The sequence below is a fragment of the Sinocyclocheilus anshuiensis genome, unplaced genomic scaffold, assembly GCF_001515605.1.
Source record: "Sinocyclocheilus anshuiensis isolate Anshui unplaced genomic scaffold, SAMN03320099.WGS_v1.1 scaffold714, whole genome shotgun sequence".
NCBI classification, from domain to species: domain Eukaryota; kingdom Metazoa; phylum Chordata; class Actinopteri; order Cypriniformes; family Cyprinidae; genus Sinocyclocheilus; species Sinocyclocheilus anshuiensis.
In genome coordinates, this window is record NW_015546068.1 from 285,366 (window position 1) to 310,838 (window position 25,473).

Consider the following 25,473-nt stretch of genomic DNA (forward strand, 5'->3'; position numbering starts at 1 on the left):
CTGAAGACTGGAGTAATGATGCTGAAAATACAGCTTTGCATCACAGGAATAAATAACATTTTATAATATATTGAAGTAGAAAACAGTTTTTTTAAATTGTAATAATATTTCAGAATATTACTGATTTTACTGTATTTTTGATCAAATAAATGTCACGTCACTTTCACTTTCATATGTTCATCTGCAGATTGATCAGGGTTTGTGGTCTGCTGGAGACTAGATGTTTTTCTGTGCCAAACACTCTTTTTAAGCTGCTTGTTTTGAACCAGTCATGCATCAGGCTGGCATATGTTTACCAGATCTCCTTGTCAATACTTTATAAAGCATATATATATTACTTTGACTGCGGATACATGGGTTAAAATAAGAGGACGATGCACTAGTAAATGAACCTGGTCAAGTTTACAGTTTTATCAGATGCACGGGTTCATAATCGTCGTGAATTAATATCAGAGTTTGCTGGACTGGTTTATGAAAAAGTGGTCGTGTTTAGCACATACAAATTTCATCACAAAAAGTATCACTAACAAAGAAACAGATGCTCTCATCATATGCATAGTGTTGATTTGAGCTGCATTGGGCAGCGCTTCCCTCTAGTGGACTACAGAAAAACAACCTGAAGTACTATAGAAGGCACATAAACGTGACACTTTGCCTGCATCGTGAAAAAACTAAGACTACAATTGGACAATCTCTTGACATCATGTTTGCATTTTGTCAATAATACAATATCTGATCATCTTTTTGAAAGAGAAATCTGTTAATAGAGCGGCTCAGCAAATGTATATGTGTTCACCTTTCTTAGAGAGTGTGAATCTAGTAAAGTGATGGTAAAGTTACGTTTATTGTGGACTCACTGGTTCAGCTGCCAGTTTACATTTTGATTCACAGAAATGCCTTAAAACGCCATTTAGAGACATGGTGCACACATTTCTCTTCTTTTATACTTATTATGGTTTGGGTTTTTTTCTATCATTTTTATTGCTTGATCTTCACTTTATTTACTACTTAAACATTAACATCTACTGCAGTGATCTTTATATTTCTTGGTTAGCAGCTGGGGCCTTTATAGCTGTATGTTTTAAAAGTTCATCAAAACGGTACAAGGTCTAAGAAACGGACTGAAACGCACCATCACTGCCTGCACATCGATGTCCGAGTCATTTTACAGCATTGTAGTGAGTTATTTGCTAATTATTAATGTCTGCTGTAAACACACTGATTCTGATTTGTTGTATTTGTGGTTCAGCCCACTTATTTTGACTCGGTTATCTCCTGTTTAGGCCTTTTTTAAAGGATTAACACAGTTGTCGTTGTGCGGTACAGTAATGCTTACTTCCCTGTTTTACATGGTCCTTTTTGTATTTGCTCATGTTGAGAAATAAATAACTTTCTGAGTCATTTGTTTTGAACGCTTTAGTTTCCTGCAAGCATAAAGTCTCAGAAATGGTTTGTGGATTTGTGTAAATTTCATCCATTTCTGTTTGTACACCGTAAATAATATTTTGCTCAACAGTGAAATTTTATTATGCTTTTTTGATTCATCATTTTTGACTAGTTTAATTGACCCTGCAAATTATATGAATCTTTCAATTAAAGACTGTAAAATTGATTGACACTAAATATAGCTTTTTTCCCCATTTTCTTTACTTAATGTACACTTTTGTAAACACGGCTGCATTTTTAGAACATTTTAAAATTAGGTGCATTTAAAATGTGTGTTTTTTTTTCATTAAAGACTAATAATTGACACTAAATATAGTTATTTTTTAATTTTTTTACTAAATGTAAAAATTTAATTTTTATATCATTTTCAATCAAAAACTGTGTCCGTATCCATTTCAGGCTGCAAAACAACAAAATGTGATTATTTAAAAAGGGGGCGATTCTTTTCTATATGTGCTGTATGCAAAAAAAAAAAAAAACTAGATTTAATGTAATTTAATATATTTACCCTTATCTATATTTGTTTTTAATTATTATTTTAGCCAAGCTGATTTTGATCTTTTCACAAAATAATGCATTTTTATTTACCAAAGTAACATTAAGCAGCATTGTTGTAGAGTTCTGTAAGCTGCGTCAATGAATGACGTATTGATGGGCGTGGTTTCGTCTGTGGTGGCCCCGCCCCTCTACGCCTGGGGTCCCCAGCGGGGCTGAGCGTGAGACAGACGGAACCCGAGCAGAGCAGAGCCGCAGAGAGCGAGACGGCCTGAAACATGACCACCAACATCCGATATAAGAGCAGAATGGTGAAATCCGGTAATGACACAAACGCTGGCACTGTTTTACTCTGTTTGACTGGATGAGATGCTGATGATTTCTCTCTTCCTGCCTGTGCGTCTTCATCCCTCCCGCATCCCGCACCTGCTTCCCACATCCGACCTGCCGCCGCTGCTGATGCTGCTGCTGTCGATGGTCGCATTCAGAGGACAGTGAGGTGAGAAACGAGAAACTTCACCACATTTCGCAATTTCAATTCAGTTTTAGAGTTCCGCGCGACATAAAATCTCACGACCCTCAGTTTTAAGTCTGACAGTGCGTTTTATGCATTTTGTGAATGCAAATCATTTTTGTGTGTTCGTGTTCGTGTTTACGAGGTTTAAAATCATTTCGGCTGATTGTGCCCGCGACTGACGCACTTTATTTCTCATCATCTCAGCCGTCAGGATTGTAATGTGCGCTGTCATACATTCTAGCCTTGAGGAAATCTGGTGCCTGCTGGCTGTTTTGTGTCGTTTTGAGCTCTGATAGAGGATGATAGTGCTGTTTCTCTCTGGAGGTGTTGTCATGGTTACAGGAGCCGGAGTGTGTGAGAGCGGGGCGAGTGAGCAGCGCATAAAGCAGATGCCTGAAGTGTGAACCCTGAGCTCTGTGTGTGCAAATACATGTTTATAGTATTTGGTGAATATTTGCTGAAAAGAAATAGAGTGTTACCTCCTCAAGCAATCAGATCTGTTGGTGGTTTGCACCTAAATGTTGTTTCACACATTCTAGTATCACTCATAAAATGGTTTGGCGATCATTTTTATTTATGTGTTGATGTATTTTTCTAGCTAATAGACTTTAGTTCATGTTACAATCCAGTATATGTGGTATTATCATGTTATTGGACATCAATATTTTTGAATCATTGTATATTTTTAAAATGTAAAAGTTTGGGGTCAGTAAGATTACTTTTTAAAATGTATTATTATTATTATTATGCAAGAATGCATTAAATTCATCAAAAAGTGACAGTTAAATCATTTATAACGTTGCAAAAGTTTTATATTTCAAACAAATGCTGTTCAAAGAATCTGTTTCCACAAAAATATTCGGCAGCACAACTGCTTTTAACATTGATAATTATCAGAAATGTTTCTTGAGCAGCAAATCAGCATATTAGAATGATTTCTGAAGATCATGTGACACTGAAGACTGGAGGAATGATGCTGAAAATTCAGCTGCACATCACAGGAGTAAATTACAGTTTAAAATATATTCAAATAGAAAAGTTATTTTAAATTGTAATAATATTTCACAATTTTACTGTTTTTACTGTATTTTTGATCAAATAAATGCAGCCTTGGTGAGAAGAAGAGACTTCTTTCAAAAACATGTGAAAACTTACAGACCTCAAACTTTTGAACAACAATGTATATCTGCTAAAAGTTTTTTCATCATTCAGAAGTATTAGCATGTAGATATAATGCAAGTATGTAAATATAAATTGCTTTTTAATTTGACAAACAATCACAAAGAAATGGCAAGTATCACATTGAATTAAACAAAACTTTGAAACTTTGTAATAGAAAACCTGAAGTATTTTCCATGTAAAACATACTCCAATAATCTTTGTTTTATTTTTATTTTTTTTTACAGTATAAAAGCATCTGCTAAATGATACAGCAATGCTTTAATGCTGGAAACATTCTGTTTCACTATGTAGACTGAAGCTGTTCAGAAGGTTAGTAATTTCACGCAGCTTCCAGCACTTGACCCATACACACACACACACACACACACATACACACACACATGTAGTTACTAGAAAGCTCATCATCCTACGCAAAAGCAGAAATGCAACAGTTCACACCCACACACACACACTGTCAATGTTACAAGATCTCTCTCTCTCTCCCTCTCACACTCATTCTCCTGTTCCTTCCTTCTCCCCTTGTCATTTTCTGGTCTCTTTCTCTCTCTCTCTGCATTGAGGCTTAATAACTTAATGGTGTGGAAGGTTGGCTGCCATTTCAGACACGTCTTATTTATCTCTGAAAAGGTCACTGCATTGAAATAAGACTGTGTGTAAGTTTGTGTGTGTGTGTGTTTCTATAGAATGACCTGTCTGCAGTGTGCTGTCAGCTTAGTGCGCAGCTGCATGCAGCGTGACAGATGGCAGAATTGAAGTTTCTTTTGATCATGAAGTCAAATGGCCTGTGCAGTTGCTCAAATGCCACAGCAAGAAACATCCATCTCAGTATCTAGTATGAGAGAGGACAGAGTGTTCTGTAAGTGCTCCAGACAGAAATGTTATATTTGGTCGAACTTTTGCTGTAAATGTGAGCCTGTTTAGCTCATATACTCCACTGTTCAAAAGTTTGGGTCAGTACGATTTTTTCTTTTTGAAAGAAATTAATTTTTTTTTTAATTACTATTATTCAGCAAGCACGCATAAAATTGATCAAAAGTGTCAGTAAAAACTTTTATTCAGCAAGCACGCATAAAATTGATCAAAAGTGTCAGTAAAACATTTATATTACAAAAGATTTCTATTTCAAATAAATGCTGTTCTTTTGAACTTCCTATTCGTCATGCATCACGCTTTCCACAAAAATATGAAGCAGCACAACGGTTTTCAATACAAAAATTATTCAAATTAGAATGATTACTGAAGGATCATGTGACACTGAAGACTAGAGTAATGATGCTGAACATTCAGCTTAGCATCACAGGAATAACTTACATCTTAAAATACATAGAAAACAGCTATTTTAAATTGTAGCAATATTTCACAATTGTACTGTTTTTACTGTATTTTTGGTCAAATAAACACAGCCTCGATGAGCAGAAGAGACTAGTAGCATATATGCAATACAGTGTTCCTTAAGTATTATCCCTGAATTGTGAAGTGCTGTAAATGGTTGTCGGTTTAAACCCCACAAGGGACGGTCCATCACCATTGTGCCCCTGAACACTTAACCTCATGTTACTCCAGAGAAACTGTCCCTGTAATAAGTGTATTGCAAGTTACTCTGGATGCAAGCCACAGTACGGGTGCAGTGAACCATTCAATCACATGCCTGCAGTGTTACTAACAAACCGCTGAACCAGTAAAGCTGACATGGTCTGTAAGTGAGAGGAAAGCAGTCGCCCTTTGGGAACACCGTTCTATCCATCTGCGCTATCAGGTCTGTTTGGCCTGAGGATGTTTAGTAAGCACATTCATTCACTGCTCATCCTCATCCTCATCCTCAGACGTCTCTCCACCCGTCCCATCATCATGACATCATCAGTCACTCACTCAGTGTAACATGAGAGACACATGTGGCATTAATGGATGACATCATTGGTCCCACCTCACTGAACAGCAGGCAGGAAATCACTGTCTTGAGATGAGCAGCATGTCTGCATTATCTGACCAAGACTTGCTGGACGGAGAGATTGTATTATTTCTATATACCTTTCTGGTTAAATAATGGATAAATACATTTGTGAAAATACAATGAAAAATGTTAATGTACACAACAAGGGTGTTGCTATGCGGTTGCTAAGATATTCTGAATGTCTTTCTTTGCTTTGCTATATGGTTGCTAGGGTGTTCTGGGTGCTTGCCAGGGTGTTGCTATGTAGTGGCTAATGTATTCTCAATGACTTTGTGCGCATTGCTTTGCATTTGGAGTGAATTTGACTGAACCTGCAGTAGCAGTTCTTCTTATTCTGTTGCTATGTTATTGCTAGGGTGTTCTGGGTGGTTGCCAGGCTGTTGCTATGCAGTGGCTAATGTATTCTCAATGACTTTATGTGCATTGCTATGCAGTTGCAGTGAATCGCAGTGAATTGCTATCCCTGCTAGGGTGTTCTGGGTGGTTGCCAGGGCATTGCTATGCAGTTGCTAGGGTGTTCTGGGTGGTTGCCAGAGTGTTGCTATGCAGTTTCTAAGAGATTCTGAATGACTTTCTTTGCATTGTTGATGTGTGGTTTCTAGGATGTTCTGAGTGGTTGTCATGGTGTTGCTATGCAGTTGATAAAGTGTTCTTAATGCCTTTCTGCGGTTTCTAGGGTATTCTGAGCGGTTGGCATGGTGTTGCTATGCAGTTGATAAAGCATTCTGAATGCCTTTCTGTGAGCCACTGTGGTTGTTGGTGTGGGTGGTTTACAAGTCGTTGCTATGCTATTCCTAAAGTATTCTGAATGCCTGTCTCTGTGTTATGTTGTGTTGGGTGTTCTAGTTGGTTTCCTGGGTGTTGCTATGCTGTTGCTAAGATGATATAAATGGCTTTGTGTGCATTGCTGTGGGGTTACTACAGTGTTCTCAGTGGTTTCCAGGGTGTTGTTATGCAGTTGCAAAAGTGTTTTGAGTTTGTGATCAAACGGTGTTAAATAAAAGCTGTTTCCTCCATTTCTTTTGACACGTTTGAAGACGTGTTTCTTTAATACACTGATCGTATTGGAGTTCCTCAAACAGCACTGATTAAAAACAATACAGATATTGGTCTGTGTCTGGTGAGGGTTGTTCCAGGTGGCACTCATGGAGGGCAGCTGGACACTGAGAGGGTGCTGTTCTCTGTTAGGAGGGGTTCAGGACTATTGTATCACTGAAGGACATCTGTTCTGCTCTATTCAACAGACCCCCTCTGGACCCCCCACCAGCACACTCATCATCTATATGCATGACCAGACCCCCATAATGAGGTGAATCATGCTTCATATGAAGATTTTTATTAGTGCTGTTTGCTCAGACATCACTATTACTATTGCTCATATTAGGGTTAGTGATCTGAACGAACCCCGAACCTTTAACTCTAACCCTAACAGAATTGCATAGGCAAGCATTTCATTCAGAAAATGTGAAAAATCTAGTTTGAAGATGTTCAGTCACACACATATTCACAGAATCTGGTCCGACAGGCTTTGAGTGTCATCACTACGAGCACATGCATGTAATATTACACATTAGGCGGAAATTTTATGACACATTCAGTTTTAATGCATTTAAGCTTACATTCATTAACTTTTGTGGTTCATTACATTCCGATTATCTAAATATAATGTCAGTTGATACCATTTTCATGTTATATAAGAGAGTCACTGAATTGTGTCATTAGTTGTGATATCAGGTGTCAGGATGAAACAATTACATTATGAATTTGTGTGTATGTGTGAATGATTTTAATGCTCTTGTGCATGGAGAGAAAATCCTTGAGTTTCATTATACTAGTGCCCCCTGGTGGAATTATATATATAGAGTGAGAGAGAGAGAGAGAGACTGTGTTCAGAGTCTAAAAGATTTTTTTTTTAAAGCAGTCTGTTTTGCTCATCAAGGCTCATGATCTTCAGAAATCATTCTAATATGCTGATTTGCTGCTTAAGAAACATTTCTGATTATTATCAATGTTGAAAACAGTTGTGCTACTTCATATTTTTGTTGAAACCATGATACATTTTTGAGGATTTTTTGATGAATAGAAAGTTAAAATATTTGAAATCGAAATCTTTGTAACATTATACATTTTTTACTGTCACTTTTGATCAATTTATTCCATCCTGCTAAATAAAATTATACATTTTATAAAAAAAAAAAAAAATCTTACTGACCCCATGCATCATCATAGCATTTGAAAATAATGCTATAGTAAAGATCAGGCTGCTGTGCTGTAGTCTGTAGAAAAGCTGTGCCAGTCTGGCAAGGTCTGTTGGGAAGGGTGTGGCTGCCGTCTTACTAAATGTGTCTTGCTCCCTAAAAAATACACACACACACACACAGAAATTCCTGAACCTCAGAGCCATCTGTGGAAAAAAAAAAAAGTGGGGGGGGAATGAACGAATAAAGGGTGTGGCTGCCGTCTTACTAAATGTGTCTTGCTCCCTAAAAAATACACACACACACACACACAGAAATTCCTGAACCTCAGAGCCATCTGTGGAAAAAAAAAAAAGTGGGGGGGGAATGAACGACTAAATGAATGAGTGTTTTTATTCCCGTTTTCAGCCCCCCCCTCCTTTCCTGTCTAAAATTGCTTCCATGCTTTTTTTTCCTTTACGTCTTTTCGTTTTTCTCACTCTCTCTCTCAGTCAGTACCTTCTTTTGTCAGTCTTTCATTCAGTCATGTGGGGATTCCTCTGCCTGCCTGTCTGAACACGGCGCGCTGGGATGTGCCGTGGGCAAGAGACAAACAGAAAACAGGGAAAAGGAAACCAGAGAGGGTTTATAGAGGCAGAGAGTGATAAACTGAGGGTCACGCAGGTATAAAGAGGGACGGCACACATTTCTGTGACGTCTGGTTCAGGATGGACACCATGATGCTGCAGGAGAAACTGGTGGAGAAACTTCTGTGTCCCCGAACCAGAACCACCCGACAGAAGGTTCGCTGTTTATATATATTATATATATATATGCTTCAGTTTTGTTTATTAGTGTTATTGTAAATAATATGTAGTCACAAGCATGATATTGTGTAAATTTTGTTTGTGTTAGTGGTGTTTGCTCATATGTAGTTAGAGATTTAAAGTATTTAACAACCACTCAGAATACTATAGCAACTGCTTAGCAACACCCTAGCAGCCTCATAGCAACATGCTTAAATAATTCAGTATACTTTAGCAATCACATGAAGCCTTGAAATATAATGCATTATAAAAGTATTTGTAATGCATTAATTATGCCTTGCAGTGCACCATTTAATGCATTGCATGATCTCATGAATAATGGTAACCATGGTTATAATGCATTATAATACTTATGTATACATTGTTGCACCTTTAGAAATATTATGCATGATGAATGGAAGCCTGTTTGCAACTTTTTTATCTCACAATTTGGATTTATTTTTTTATTTTTTTCAATTCTGAGTTTATGTCTCACTATTTGGACTTATTTTAAAATTGCGAGATATAAACTCAAAATTGCAAGATACAAACTCAGAATCGCAAGGAAGTCAGAATTGTGATATATAAGCTTGCAATTGCAAGAAAAAAAAACAGAATTGCAAGATGTAAACTCAGAATTGTGAGATGTAAACTCTAATGTAAATTGCGAGAAAAAAAAGCAGAATTCTGAATTTTTTTTTCTTTCTCAGAACTGCAAGAAACAAAGTATAAACTCAGAATTGCGGGACAAAAGTCCAAATTGTGAGATAAAAAGTCGCAATTACCTTTTTTTTCTGCATGATAAACCAATTTTTAGATGCAACAAGGAATCTGAAAAAACTAAAATGCATTATAATATTTTTTGATTTTATTCATGAAAACATATAATGCATTACAATGTGCATTATACTGTGAATACCTTTATAATGCATTGTACATAAAGGCTACAAGTGTTACCACTTCATAAAATGTAAAAATCTAGTTGAGCACACATGCATCTTTATTCCTCTTCTCTCACACACACTGTACTTGTGGGGTGAGATAAGGCAGGGTTTCTCTTTTCTAGGATGATGGACAGCGGAAACACAAAAAAACTAAAATGCATTATAATATTTTTTTATTTTATTCATGAAAACATATAATGCATTACAATGTGCATTATACTCTGAATACCTTTATAATGCATTGTACATAAAGGCTACAAGTGTTACCACTTCATAAAATGTAAAAATCTAGTTGCGCACACATGCATCTTTATTCCTCTTCTCTCACACACACTGTACTTGTGGGGTGAGATAAGGCAGGGTTTCTCTTTTCTAGGATGATGGACAGCGGAAACACACATGACGGTTTGTGAGATGCTCTGGCAGTCAGATGAGTTGAGTTTGGCCCAAGTTTGAGTGTGTTAAAAAGGCCTTTTCAGCACATGTAAATATGGCTTCTGTCTGTGTGTATGTGGTCACTCAGTTTGGCCTGCACACTGAGCTGGTTCTGCTGTCAGGTTTAATAGAGATTTTGCTTCCCGTCAGTAATGTCTGTGTTCTCCGTGTCAGTTTGAGTGGTTATGACTGCTGAGCGGTTTCCGGCACAGTTGGTAGATCTGCAGGAGACTCAACACTACTGGGCTTTTTATTCTGTGCTATTTTTGTGCCAGTCTGACGATTCACAGAAGTTCGGTCTTAAAGGGACGGTTCACCCAATAATCCTTCAAAACCTATATAACTTACTTTCTTCCATAAAATGCAAAAGAATAAATTATACAGAATGTTCATGTTTTGACTTGTGTCTTTCAGGACAAACAGTATGTTGGCTTTGCTACGCTTCCTAATCAAGTCCACAGGAAGTCGGTGAAGAAGGGCTTTGACTTCACTCTGATGGTGGCAGGTACGGCTGAGATCCTCATAATAACATGTGACACTGACTTCATGTTCATCTTTGTCAATAACAATTTCACTGTATGTGTTTTAGGTGAATCTGGATTGGGAAAGTCTACTCTAGTTAACAGCCTCTTCCTCACAGATCTTTATAAAGACAGAAAATTGTTAAATGCAGAAGGTAAGAATTGTCTTAAAGGAACAGTACACCCCAAAATAACAATTCTGTTATTGTTATATAAGAATACAATATACACTGCTACTTGTTTTGTTTTTTGTTTGTTTCTTAAAAGAAATTAATACTTTTATTCATCAAGAATTCATTAAATTGATCAAAAGTGATAGTAAAGACATTTATAATGTTACAAAAGATTTCTATTTCAAATAAATTCTGTTCTTTTGAACTTTCTATTCATCAAAGAAGCATAAAAAACTAAAATGTGTCATTGTGTCTACAAAAATATGAAGCAGCACAACTGTTTTCAACATTAATAATAATCATAAATGTTTCATGTGCAGCAAATCAGCATATTAGGATGATTTCTGAAGCTTTCTATTCATCAAAGAAGCATAAAAAACTAAAATGTATCATTGTGTCTACAAAAATATGAAGCAGCGCAACTGTTTTCAACATGAATAATAATCATAAATGTTTCATGTGCAGCAAATCAGCATATTAGGATGATTTCTGAAGGATCATGTGACACTGAAGACTGGAGTAATGATGCTGAAAATTCTGCTTTTCATCCCAGGAATAAATTACATTTTAAGATATATTCAAATAGAAAACAGTTATTTTTAAATTGTCATAATATTTCACAATATTACTGTTTATACTGTATTTCTGATTAAATAATGTAGATGCAGCCTTGATGAGTAGAAGAGACAAAAAAAAAAACATTAAAAAGTCTTACCAACCCAAAGCTTTTTAACAGTAGTGTAGCATATACACAAGTTTACATCTCTTCAACAGGTTTGTTAGTTTGAATGCTATATTGTGTGTTTCCTGTAACAGAGCGTATTAATCAGACGGTTGAGATCACCAAACACACGGTTGACATCGAGGAGAAAGGAGTCAAACTCAAACTCACCATTGTGGACACGCCGGGGTTTGGAGACGCGGTCAATAACAATGAATGGTGAGAATTTAGCTGCTCTCAGCATCCCATGAGCACAGTTACGAAACGGATAGTTACAGTCGTAAATGCTGATTGCTCAATACAGCATTTTATGAAAGCTCTTTAGTCATGTCTGTATTCATAATACAGTAGCCTTGAGAGCCTGAGTGGTTGATGAAAATCTAATAATTAAATAAATCATAAAAAATTAAATAAAGAAAGAAAATAATAAAAAATAAACTAAAATAAAAGATAACAAATGTTAAAATAAATGCACAACTTTAAAAGAAAAACAATCAAAATAAAATACTTACTAAAAAATATTTACTTTATTTTTTTTGCCTGCATGTCATGTGACCATTATTAACTGATATTAGACAGTTGTGCACATGCAAATGTGTTGTTAAGTTATTAAAATATTAACTTCTCAGGGTGACTATAAGTAATTATTTTAGATCAGCTGACAAAAAAGCCTTAGTGTGTTATTGTGTACATTTGTGTTACTCTGAAGAGTGTGTGTTTGTGTGTGTGTTTGCAGTTGGAGGCCCATCACAGACTACACTGACCAGCAGTTTGAACAGTACTTCAGAGACGAGAGTGGACTGAACAGAAAGAACATATTAGACAACAGAGTGCACTGCTGTCTGTACTTCATTCCGCCGTTTGGACACGGGTACGAGCGGGTTTAACGGGTCTGTCTTGCATGGGTCAGGTTCATATGCATCATCTTCATAGTTGCATAATCGGCCTCAGGCCATCCAAAATGTAGATGAGTTTGTTTCTGCATCAGATTTGGAGAAATGTAGCATTGCATCACTTGCTCACCAATGGATGCTCTGCAGTGAATGGGTGCCGTCAGAATGAGAGTCCAAACAGCTGATAAAAACATCACAATAATCCACAAGTAATCCACACCACTCCAGTCCATCAGTTAACATCTTGTGAAGCCAAAAGCTGAGTTTGTAAGAAACAAATCCATGTTTTTAACTTCAAACTGTTGCTTCCAGTTGTTTCCGAATCCATAATCCATAATATTGGTTTCTCCAGTGAAAAGTTTGTCTTGTTTGAATCAGGAGAGAAATCTGCACAGATCAAGCACCGTTTACAAGCCAAAACAGTCCAAAATAGTTTTAAACAAATATGTGTGTAGATTTTGATGTGAGAGAACAGCAGAGGATTGACTTTTTCACTGAAGGAAGCGTTATTATGGATTATAGACTCATATTTTGCAATAGTTTGAAGTTAAAAAAGTCTTAATGATGGATTTGTTTCTTACAAACACGCAGAATTTCATTTCTCAGGATGTTAACTGATGGACTGGAGTGGTGTGAATTACTTGTGGATTATTGTGATGTTTTTATCAGCTGTTTGGACTCTCATTCTGACGGCACCCATTCACTGCAGAGCATCCATTGGTGAACACATGATGTAATGCTACATTTCTCCAAAGCTGATGAAGAAACAAACTCATCTATATTTTGGATGACCTGAGGGTGAGGATATTTTCAGCAAATTTAAATGTTTGGGTGAACTATTCCTTTAACAAACCTGACACTGACTCTCAGATGTGAATTCATGACTTCATATCATTCTTGAGTATGAATGTGTTAAAAGTAAACATATTTGACTTTCTGTCCATGCTGGTAGTCTCAACTTGTGAAAAATACCCTGTCTTCTTAATAAAAAATTATACAGTTTTTAAACACATAATAGAAGTGAATAGAATGGAATTTAGAGATGGGTGGTGGTGAAATGTCCTTGATCTCCATATGAATATCATAAGCATCAGATGTTCAGACTCTGTTATTTCTGCTGTGCAGTTTGCGGCCGGTGGACGTGGAGTTCATGAAGGCTCTGCATGAGAAAGTGAACATCATTCCTCTGATCTCTAAAGCGGACTGTCTCACTCCTAGTGAGGTCAAAAAGCTCAAGGACAGGGTGAGTGGACACTATCTGATCGCATGTCAACCGTAAATCTGATTCTTTTTTAAAAGTGGTGCTCCTGCTGGAATCAGTTATTTTATACTAGGCCAAATGCATCCGATTCAAGCTGGTTGTTTACTGCACATTTGCAGGTTGTGCAGCATGATTGTCATGTTCATAGTGTGGGTCTGTTTTCCTGCAGGTGCGAGACGAGATCGAGCACTTTGGGATTAAAGTGTATCAGTTTCCTGAGTGTGACTCTGATGAAGAGGAGGAGTTCAAACAGATGGACAAAGAGCTGAAAGTCTGGCAAACACATCTCATAAGTCATTTTAACTAAATCTCCAAACACACTTCTAAATATCCGAATGAATTTGAATGAATTTCACTCCGTTTGGGTTGATTTTACTCACATGATGGACTTTTTACAGCTGCCAACAGCTGGAGGAGTGAAGCTTGTCTCCTCTTATGTGTCTTATGCGTGTGTGTGTACTGTAGGAGTGCACTCCGTTCGCTGTCATCGGCAGTAATACAGTGGTGGAGGCCAGAGGTCAGAGGTTTAGAGGTCGTCTTTACCCCTGGGGCATCGTGGAAGGTCAGTATCCTTAAGCCGGAAACGCTCTACACAAGTACACCAAAACAGACATTAACGCTTGGCAAATGGATTGTGCATACTTATAGTATGTTGAAATTTCTACAGAATGTCAAAAGTGTCGTGATGATAGGGCTGGGCGATAAACAATATCATACATGGACATTTTTACTCTGATAGTTCATTTCACAAGCTTTTCACTGGTTCACTATTTCAGTTTTATGATGTAGTTTGTCCCTATACTAACATACTGGACATTATTAGCCAAAACAACACTACACACACTACAGAAGCATGCACTTTATCATCATTAGCACAGTGCATACTTGTTCATATGTAGTATATAGTAGTGCAGCTCAAAGAACTCAAACAGAACAGCATAATGCTAGCAAGTCAACAACTCACTGATTCAATGATCAAGTCTAAATGAGCCAAGAACCGGCTCATTGAATGCGAGCGTGACTGATTACGCAAAAAGTGAGTTACTAAGGCCAAATTTGAATATTGATTATTGTAAATGAAAATCACATTTAAGCCATGACTGTCAGGAATTTGTCAACTGAATCTGCGAGTTGTAATATGAAAACTAGTATATTTGCATAGCATTCTTATTAAAATGTTAACACATTTTTGCCCCATGTGACATCTGTACATTTTATTTTTATACAATTTGTTATCAACATATTTGCAATTTATTTTTAAATACTATATAGTATATTATTATTATCCCTTGTTTGCACGCTTGAATAATCAGTAACTTAAACTGATATATTAGTGTTGGTATAAACTTCAAATTTCGATAACGTATAATAAGTTTTGGTAGAAAATCAATGCATATTAAATGTGTGCACTAATCTTTCATACTAGTGCTGACTATGACTAGTCTGACGAGTGCTGGCTAGAATAAATAATTAACATGGTTTAACGATCATTATATTTTTACTTTTAATACTTAAGTACATTAAGTACTTTTGTACTTTTACTGGAGTAATATTTTATTAGGGTATCTGTACTTTTACTCAAGTACTTGATTTGTGTACTTCGTCCACCACTGTGTAAATGTAGAGGTATGTAAAGGTATGTGTGTTCATGACAGTGAACTCTATGGCATTTCTATGTGTGTGTTGTTCAGTGGAGAATCAGTCTCACTGTGACTTTGTGAAACTGAGGAACATGCTGATTCGCTCTCACATGCACGACCTGAAAGACGTGACGTGCGACGTGCACTACGAAAACTACCGAGCCCACTGCATCCAGGAGATGACCAGGTGTGTGACATTCACAGAGTGATTAACGTTTGTTTGTTGAACTTTCCAGCATAGATGTGGTTCGTATAATGCACGTTTGTGTTTGTGTGTTTCAGTAAACTTGCGCAGGATAACCATACGGACAGTCCACTACCCATCCTGCCTCTGCCCACACCAGACGTGGAGACAGAGAAACTCATCAAGATGAAGGATGAAGAGGTACAAAACGATCATCACTGATATTAAACCAGCACTGAGAAGTGTGTTGTAGTGACGCTAGTGTTATTTTACTGTCATTGAGATACTATTATTGCTTTTATTCATATTTTGAATTAGTATTTATTTTTATATTTTCTGTTTTCATTTTAATTTTAGTTCAACTTTTAGTAATTTTGTTGTTTGTTCTTGTCATTTTTTTTATTATATCTATTTATATTTTTTATCTATATATTTTTTTTTCTTCATTTTTGCTTCATATTCTTCAAATAAGGAAATACACAAGCAATTTATTGTAAAGTAGCCATGCTGCTATGTCAAATTTAGGTAAAAAAACTAAATTACTAAACGGTTCAAAAATGTGTGGTTAGAAAAATGCAAAAACTGTAAAAAAAAAAACAAAACAAAAAAAACTTTAAAACAGTAAAATTGTGAAATATTATTACAATTTAAAATGACGGTTTTCTGTCAATGTTAAAATGTAATTTATTTCTGTGATCAAAGCTGAATTTTCAGCATCATTACTCCAGTCTTCAGTGTCACATGATCTTCAGAAATCATTCTAATATGCTGATTTGCTGCCCAAGAAACATTTCTGATTATTATCAATGTTGAAAACAGATACTGCTTCATACAGTATTTTTGTGGAAACGGTGATACATTTTATTTTCCTGGATTCTTTGATGAATAGAACGTTCAAAAGAACAGCATTTATTTGAAGTAGAATCTTTTGTAACATTCTAAATGGCTTTACTGTCACATTTGATCAATGTAATGAATTGACTTGCTGATTAAAACTATTAATTTCTTTCAAACAAAAAAGAATATTTTTGACCCCAAACTTTTGAACAGTAGTATAATTGATGTGAAATCAAGCTTTAAAATTAATGCACAGTAGAAAAGAGACAACTTGCATAGAAAAGGTGTTTTTCTGGCAAGAGAAAATGAGATATGGGGATAAAAAAAGGCATGTTGATATTGTGCATTTCAGCTTTTTCACCAGTGTAAACTACAAGAAAGTTACAATGACATTTTCCTGACTGTGTGTTGTTTTGTATGTGCAGCTGAAGAGAATGCAGGAGATGCTGGAAAAGATGCAACAACAGATGCATGAGAAAGACCAGTGATGCTGACACACACACACACACACACACACACACACTACAGCCCTCAGATGTGAATGCATTTAAATGATACTTTACAAATGTCATATCTACAGGTCTGACCCTCAGATCCGCTCTGTTCATCTGCTCGGTGCTTCTGTCTGCCTGCATCAAATACAGTGCCGCTGTCATGTGATTCATCATGAACGTACATAAACCAGTCTAATTTAAAGGGTTAGTTCACCCAAAAATGAAAATTAGCCCATAAATTACTCACCCCCCTTCTGAAGGTATCTCATTTATGTTGACTTTTTGTGTGTGAGTTGTTTTCTGAAACAGTGCAGGGGTTCATGGACGTGTGTGTGTGTGTGTTTGGAGAGACAGTGACATCCTTTCGTGATGAATTTGTTGGGTTTGATGGCGGTTTTGATTTTTATAGTGAATGTGAACATACAGTACGGCTCCAATAACTGTTACCAATAAACATCCTCAGTTCAGATGGCTGGTTTTTGCTTGTTTTATAACAATAATAATCAGAATAAAATCTATTGTTATTATGAGTGTTAATGGCCTTTAATAATTTAATAATTTATATTATGTCAATTGTTTATGTAAATATTGAAGTAAAGCTTGCTAATAAATGTGAATAATTTAACAGTTGTCGTTGTGTGTTTACTATAGTTTCATATCCATGTGACTGATCAGTATCTGTTATGTCAGAAGATATATCATTTATAAGATATTTTAAATGTAATACCACCTTGCAATGCATCATATTTGCTGAATGAAATCGAACAGTTTCACACAGGTGCTTATTCCAAAAATAATGAAGTTTTGCTCTAGTACGTCACACTTTCTCATGAAATATGACATTTCTCATATATTATGACATGAAGTTTTGTATCCTGCCACAAAGACATGATTCACATCTTCTTCTGATTACCCATATGCAAATGTAATGTATGTACAGATATTAAATGTCCATATATGAAATATTGTCATAAGAAATAAAAACATACATGAAACCCATTACAAATCAATTTCATATATTCACACATATCTACCTAAATATGTATGTTTATGTATGTGTAATACATTTTTTGGAAATATATGTCATCCTGAAACCCGTCAATACAATAACAGAAAATATAAAAGATAGACACATATTTAAAAAAGAAAACAACAACTAGAAAACACAAACTTGCATATATAAAATATATATAGTTGACACACATGGTTGCTACATATAATAGCATATAAAAATGTTATCATATAGATATTTTATGTACATGCACAAATTTTACTGTGGGGATTTTATTTATGTTATGAACTTATATCTTCATCTACCCAGAGAATGTACTTTTGTGAAAATTATATATCACCTTATAGATATATAACATATATTTAAGGCAAAATCACTCTTGATACTAGGCAATGTACTGTACTGTATGTCATATGTTACATTTCCATATGGGTGCAAGTGTTTGTTCAATTCTCAGCTGATTTTCACATGTATGAATGATTCTGAAGACATTATTTTATGCCTAATCCTGATTGCCATTTTTTCCCCCACTCCTTTGCTGATTGTAAGTTAAATGATGCATTTTGAATATCCCTTTTTTCACATTTGACTGCTTTTGTAATTTTGATCAAATTAGGTAATATTAAGCCTTTTTTTTTGGAAATCAGCAGAATCCCCCCCCTTTTATTGAATATGAAATGTGGTGTAGTTGTCCTGTCTGTTTCAGATACTGGATGATTCCTGTGCTCTTCATTCACTGGCCAATACTGGGAATTTAACTGAGCTCAAAGGAAAAGCGGTTATGATGTCCCTGTATCAGAGAGTGAAAGTGCGGCCCACTTCCTGTAACATATTCCTCTGAGGGGGCGGCGTTAAGGTAGTTTTATCAGTGTGACCCAGCTGGGTTTGATGCTGCAGTCTTAACGCTCCTTCAGACTGATACTGACACACAGACACACTGGTAAGAACTTCACTTTTAAATTCATCTCACATTTAAACAATTGACACAATATATGCATTAGTTCTGTAACTTAAATATGACTTGTTCTTGATTTATTTAGCTGGTAATTAAATATTATTCATCCAAAATTGTTCATCTGTTTCTGCTCACCACCCATTGGGAACCTCAGTGAGCTAAAGGGCTGGTAAACACACGCTTCTATTTAGTGAATAATACGTACTGTTGGTTAAAATGAGATATTTAAATAAAATAAGAACATAAGCTATTTTCTAAGTGTCAAATGTTGAGGAATATAACTTTTTATGTTTAATAAAATAAAATAAAGTATAAAAAATAAAATAGAGCTATATAAAATTTAAAAAAAGCTTTATTGCAAAAACCTAATAAAATAAAATAAAACAAAATAATATAAAATAAATGGAATACTCTGACACTGTGACTGTGACACTATATATACCATTGTGTTTTCATGTACCATTGCATTTATATATATATTAAAAAAAAAACTTACCATTGTGCATGCCAAAAACATGATATTGCATTGGTTTTGCAATATCCAATAACATTTTAGTACTTGTTTGTCAGCATGAATTAATTGTATTTAATTATAAATTAATAGTTTCATTAAATTAAATGTTTTTGTAATTTTGCAATTCAATTTCAACCTAAAAATGTGCATTAGATTTGTAAGTGTTTTTTCCTCTACATTGAGACCATGAAATGTTTGAATCATCCTGGTACTTTATCTTTGTCTTCTCTGCTTCCTTTGCTTCCTCCTGAAATTCCAGATAAGCCTAAACATCGCTGTCTATTCAGTTTAGCACTCCATACATGGAACCAACAAATATTTGAACACTAAAAATATCTGGATGTCACTGCATTAGAACAAAATCCCATTTATTGCACACGTGGTGCACTGATAAATCGAACACAGTAACAGCAGGAACATATGTCAGGATTTTGACAGTGATTTCGTGTCTCTCTGCAGTGTGTGTGTGTGTGTGTGCTGGCATGCGGTGTTTTGCGCTCGTGTTGAAGGTCGTGCTGTCACTGCTGGGCAGTGAGATGACCGTGGCTCAGCTCTCGTGTCCTGAGGTGTGTTCCTGCGCGGCCGGTGTGGTGGACTGCAGTAAACGCGGCCTCACCACAGCCAGCCTGCCCTCCTCCTTCCCTTCACATACCACCGAACTCCACCTGAACGACAACCACCTGACGGCTCTGCCCAACGGCCTGCTGGACTCACTGCCCGCCCTGCGCCTGGCCGCTCTCCACGGCAACCCGTGGTCATGTGACTGCGGCATCCTTTATCTGAGAGGCTGGCTGCTCAAACAGAGAAACAACACTTCCATACGGTGAGTGTCTAGATGAAATATTAAAGATTGTTTTTTTTTATTATTCATTTATGCACCAGGCAGTTTTGAGATTTTGGGTTATTTTGCTTCCATAACAGGTCTTCTTGCAGATTAGTGGAAAGAAAACAACATTTAAAAGTTTATTTTATTACACTTTATCTATTTGCATCTTTAGATTTTAAAGGCACAATATGTAATTTTCGCCGCTAGAGGGCGCGTATTCAAACCGGAAATCAAGGGGTTATGACGTCACTGGCAGGCGACACAATGACACTATGAACACGGTCCGTGTCACTAGTTAAAATTGCTTATTTCTCTGGATTTAAACATTCTTCGAAACATTTGGGATAATGTAAGTACACAAGTCAGCAAAATATATAACACTGTTCTAGTGGTTTTTGGATATTTTAATGAAAAAATCTTACATATTGTGCCTTTAATTACAATACATAGCCTATTTTTAAAGGCCGTTTTCTCAAAATTTGTTTTTCTCCTGCATGACCCAGAAATCTTCTCTTCATCTTCAATTTTCCAGCTTTATTCCCATCTATATTCTCAGTTATTTTATATTCATAATATAAAATAATTCATTTTTTTTCTTCTGTTGGTTAAAAGAAAATAAGACAAAGTTCATATGCTGTTTTCTACCAGTTGTCAAATGTTAAAGAATATAAAAATGCCTTTTATTGAAAATAAAATAAAATGTATTTCTGACTTATGGACTGATAAAAATAGATATACAAAATCCCATCTGTAAAAACATTTAACTCTAATATGTCAGCCTGGGCTATTATAGTTGACTAAAACTAAAATTTAAACCATTAAAAAATGTTACTTGAAATAAAACAAATATAACTAAAAATAAAATTACAAATTAATAAAAAAAAATATATATACAGTAGACCTATTTTAAAAACTTATAAAAATGACAAAAACAAAATAAATTACTAAAACTTCAACTAAAATGGAATCAGAAAATCTAAAAATAAAAACTATAATAATATCTCAATGATACTAAGATGACTGAAGAAAAAAATTGTGACCCTGCATTCAATGTTGAGATTTCTGTTATGGAAATGTATGCAAATGTGTGCATTTTTTAATTAGATAATATATAATTTGCATATTCAAACATAACATTTCAGAAAAATTTTACAAAACTGAATGTCTTCATGTACTGTGACTACTTAACTGGGGAAGCATGGTGATAGCTGTTAGTTATTAATGATTTTTCACAGTTGTAAATAAAGATTATTGGAGTATGTTCAACAAGAAGAAAATACTATTTCAGTCTTCAAAATTTCACAATATAGTTCCATATCCATATAATTGATCAGCATCTGTTCAGTCATGATGTCAGAAGGTAGGCCTATATATTTTATGAGGTATTTTAAATATACCATAGCCCTGCATCGTATTTGTTGTTTCTTACAAATTTTTAGTATGATTGTTTAGTTCAGTGTGTTACTTGCCATTTCTATGTAAGTAACTGAGAGATTTCGGAGTTAAAATTGTTCCTACACTAATTGCCTTGCCTTAAAGGGGTGGTTCACTGTTTTTTTTCTAGGCTTGATTGTGATTATGGGGTGCAGTCTAACATGTTTTAATGCTTTGTTTTTTTAAAAACGCATTATTTTTCACATAATTTACCTTTATTCCACACCGCTCTGTCCCTTCTCTGAGAAACGGGCTGATCTTTTCCTGTTTTTATGAAGCCCCTCCCTCAGAAATAGGCGATGGGCTCTGATTGGTTAGCTGGCCCAGTGTGTTGTGATTGGCTAAACCGCCTCTAGTGCGCGTCTAAAGGTCCAGAACTGAGCTGATGATCTGAATGAGAGAGAGAGGCTGAGCAGGGGATGCGAGGAACAGTATTGAGAACCGCTGCTTTAGAACATTGATTTTTGAAACTTGTGAATCCATTAGAATCGTTAGAAGACAGAATCGAGATTCATATATGAATAGATTTTCACGTGCAGCTCTAGTTTTCTCTTCCTCTTCTCTAAAGCAGTGCAGCATGGCCTTGCCCCCTTTGCTGCCTTTTCCCGAGGGCGGGGTTTATCAGGGTTTGTGATGTCACAAACCCGGGAAGTAACTCGCTGTAGTCCCTACCAGACATTTTAAAAGACGACATCTCCGTTTGCATTGAACTTTCAGCTTCGTAACTTTGCAGATATTGTTTATGCTCAAACAGCAACATTACACACTAACTAACGTTAAAAAAGTGAAATCGCAATCAACCACCCCTTTAATATCTCACTTGTTAGACAGCAATACAATTAAAGTCTCCTGCTTCTCAGATGTTCATCCTGAGAAAACACCTGAAAAGCTTGTTTCATTTACGCAAGGAACTTTAGAAACATCCGAAACAAAGTTGATACTTAAATTAAAATTTGTGTGTGTTGTTTTTTTTTTTAGGAACGTCAGCTGCAGTTCTCCTGCTCACCTGCGGGGGCGCCTGCTCACGTATCTGTCCGAGCAGGAGCTGCTGGATTCCTGTCGTTATTGGCTGTGTAATCTGGCTCTGGCCTCTCAGATCAGCCTCTTCATCTTCATCACCGTGCAGGTGCTCCTGCTGGCCTCTGTCATCCTCTTCCTCCGGCGGTTTGAGCTGCTCACCCGGGAGGCGAGGCGCACGGCCGCGGAGAGCTTCACGGCGGAGGATGAATACGCCATGTTAAAAGACAGGAGCTTGTAGGACGAGACGGTCTCAAACCAGACCAAAAGGAACTGTGTTCATTTCATTGTAATAATTTTGCACAGTTCATTTTTATTTGTCATATAAAATAAAATTTCCCTTTTATATATATCTCCTTTTTAATTGCTTTTTTGTGTGTGCATACAGTGAAGCAAAAAAACTGCTTAACTTAGTTTAGACAACCAAATATGTACTGTAAAAATAAAGAATAAATCCCTTTTTTTTAATGAATATTAAAAAACGTGAACACATCACTCCATCCTTGGTCTCTCTACACTGGCTTCCTGTACAGTAGCCTAGCGTATATGATTGATTTTAAGCTTCTTTTATAGTGTATAAATCTTTGCATGGCCTTGCACCGGCTTATTTATCAGATCTGCTAATTGAGTAGCAGACTGGAAGAACACTGAGATCAACAACTCAAAAAAATTTTTTTTTTTTTGCTTTATTAATTCAATGCCACAAGAACATGAGGTGTTACATATTCACATTATCAAATTAACATTATTAGCTGCCAGAGAAAAAAAAAGAAAGAAAATGACATAAAGTTCAATGCTTTCACTTTCAGAGCATTACATGTTTTCAATGCTTTTTTGTTTTTTGTTTGTTCTAAGAGATTTACATATAATTTAAAGTCATTTGTAAAATGTGCAAAATTTGGTTTACATTGAGCCCACTTCTTCTAACAACTCAAAATGTACTTTTCGTACGATTAGTAGCACCAAGACTTTGGAATAGCTTACCCTTACATGACGCTGACTCTGTACCTACATGTTTTTAAAATACAGATTAAGACACACTTGTTTGTCATGGCGTATTATTCTTGTTGATAATAATAATAATAATAATAAACAATAATAATTATTATTGTTGTTGTTGTTTTGTATTGTTATTATTACTATCATAGGTGATGTTTTTAATTATTTCTTATTCTGTTTTTATACAGAGATGATGTAAAGCGCATTGGTCAACATGTGTTGTTTCAATAGTGCTATATAAATAAAATTGACATTTCTTTTGTACTTTCTTTGTAAAAATTACACTCTTGTAAACTTGATCCATTGGTCACAATGAATTAAACAATTTCGGTGCATATTTACAGGTGCATGTGTATGCTGTGTTCGATTATATCCTTTTTTTATAGCTTCAATGACATATTTTAAGGTTGCAAAAACAAAGCGCCATATTATTGTTGTTGTTGCTATACTTTACAAATTATAATGTTTGTTTCAAATAATATAAAACACAAAATATAGCGTAATATAATATAAAAGGCATATATTAATATTAATAATAATACATTTGAAATGTTTCTCAGTGAAAGTTTGTTATTCACTATTATATCCATTTCTTTTTTTATATAGCTTCAATAACATTTGGTTTTTTTAAGTTTTTTTAAGGTTGCAAAAACAAAGCGCATATTTCATGATCATGATCATCATTATTATTAGTATGATTATTGTTGTTGTTATTGTTATACTTTACAAATGTTTTAAAATAATATAAAATATAGCAGGATATAATATATAATATAATAAGGCACTTATTAATATTAATAATAATACATTTGAAATGTTTCTCTTATTGAAAGTTATAATTCGCGATACGTGTCTGTGGTTTATACCTGATCTCGGATCAGTTTTATCAATTTTTAGACATTTTTAAAGATACATTTGTGCCTGTTTAGACAAGCCATACTCATTAAAAACATATTATACAAACACTTCATATTTAATGGTATTTGATTATTTTAATTGCATTTACTGTATTATACTTTGCATGTTTTGGCCTGAGTTTTGGCACAAACGATGCAAAAGCAACAGCACTTCCGGCGCACCAGTGTCCGGATTCGCTCGCTCGAAACATCAATCCCGGAACCTTTTATCGCTGCTGAAGCGCATCGGTCTCATTTAAAGGTTGCATAACATCACCACAGGATCAACACGTGAGTCTTTTCGAATATCGAGACATTTAGATGAATTGGTTACAATGATTTTTTATGCGGATAAAGGACGTAGCGATCCTATTAATGTAGTCAATGTTTGATAACGTAGAAGCTTTCCAGCGTCAGTGATTTAGTGGTTTTTAATGAATGTTAATCTGTTAGCTGATCTCGAGCAGCGTAAACACTGACATCCATCAGCACACGTGAGCAGATATAAGATGATCTCTCTATCTCACATTATAACACAGAACATACTCGAATTAGCCACAATGAGTGGTAAAAGATGTGTTGGTCAGCAGTAGCTGGGGAGAAAATCACGAAAACATGTCCAGCCATATATCCTCCTGAGAACCAGAATTTTTGTTTTTTTGTGAATTTTGTTTTATTTTATTATTATTACTTATTTTTTAGAAGAACATAAAAAAATATATACTGTATTCATATTTTATTCTATGTCCATTGTAGAGGACGCCAGGAGAAGTTATTAAAAATAAATAAATAAAAAATAGACATGAAAAGGCATGTATACTGTATAGGCCAAAACAGTGGGGGTTTTTTCATTCACCAATCCGTTTTTAGGTTTCTGGCTATTTTTAGCCAAACTTTGCACAAAGATGATTCTCAACTATGTTATGAAAGATATAACAGGATGATTTAATATACTCTTTTAATGCAATATGTGCGTTAATTGTCCATACATTGGTATTCCCATTCTATACAATGTATCTATAGATTGCATCTAATTTGAATATTAATGTGTTCTTGGGGCAAACCATAATGGAAAAAAAGAAGTGTAATAATGGGAGTAATAACTTGGCAACATTTTCATACGAATATCTCATATTTCATAGG

At 35.4% G+C, this 25,473-nt stretch overlaps 3 protein-coding genes across 7 annotated transcripts in view; all 3 read left to right on the forward strand.

Moving 5' to 3' along the window:
- Positions 1–2,162: 2,162 nt before the first annotated feature.
- Positions 2,163–25,473, forward strand: part of LOC107699650 (septin-5-like) — a 26,023-nt gene continuing 2,712 nt past the window's right edge. The window contains exons 1-12 of one of the 3 annotated variants that reach the window (XM_016500970.1): positions 2,163–2,262; positions 2,430–2,440; positions 10,368–10,458; positions 10,543–10,629; positions 11,464–11,587; positions 12,105–12,239; positions 13,387–13,504; positions 13,692–13,793; positions 13,988–14,084; positions 15,214–15,349; positions 15,445–15,547; positions 16,609–17,105. In XM_016500970.1, the coding sequence (XP_016356456.1) occupies positions 2,220–2,262; positions 2,430–2,440; positions 10,368–10,458; positions 10,543–10,629; positions 11,464–11,587; positions 12,105–12,239; positions 13,387–13,504; positions 13,692–13,793; positions 13,988–14,084; positions 15,214–15,349; positions 15,445–15,547; positions 16,609–16,671 (1,110 nt within the window). In that variant the 5' untranslated portion in view covers positions 2,163–2,219 and the 3' untranslated portion in view covers positions 16,672–17,105. Of the gene's footprint in view, positions 2,263–2,429; positions 2,441–8,320; positions 8,572–10,367; positions 10,459–10,542; positions 10,630–11,463; positions 11,588–12,104; positions 12,240–13,386; positions 13,505–13,691; positions 13,794–13,987; positions 14,085–15,213; positions 15,350–15,444; positions 15,548–16,608; positions 17,106–25,473 lie in introns of those variants that run through there. The other 2 variants (XR_001635483.1, XM_016500969.1) reach the window with 2 other exon arrangements.
- gp1bb (glycoprotein Ib platelet subunit beta) lies at positions 10,026–23,510 on the forward strand. 3 transcript variants are annotated; one of them, XM_016500974.1, is made up of 3 exons: positions 10,026–10,032; positions 19,618–19,981; positions 22,397–23,510. In XM_016500974.1, exons 2-3 carry the CDS (start codon positions 19,641–19,643, stop codon positions 22,674–22,676), a joined length of 621 nt encoding a protein of 206 aa, XP_016356460.1. In that variant the 5' UTR covers positions 10,026–10,032; positions 19,618–19,640; the 3' UTR covers positions 22,677–23,510. The 3 variants fall into 3 exon arrangements, with proteins under 3 accessions (XP_016356460.1, XP_016356458.1, XP_016356459.1); XM_016500972.1 differs by lacking the exon at positions 10,026–10,032 and adding an exon at positions 18,564–18,629; XM_016500973.1 differs by lacking the exon at positions 10,026–10,032 and adding an exon at positions 18,570–18,629 and having other exon boundaries at positions 19,626–19,981.
- dhx37 (DEAH (Asp-Glu-Ala-His) box polypeptide 37) overlaps positions 24,562–25,473 on the forward strand; it is a 24,385-nt gene continuing 23,473 nt past the window's right edge. Inside the window, exon 1 of the mRNA XM_016500968.1 lies at positions 24,562–24,621. The gene's annotated coding sequence lies outside the window, so the exon portion shown is untranslated. The remainder of the gene's footprint in view (positions 24,622–25,473) is intronic.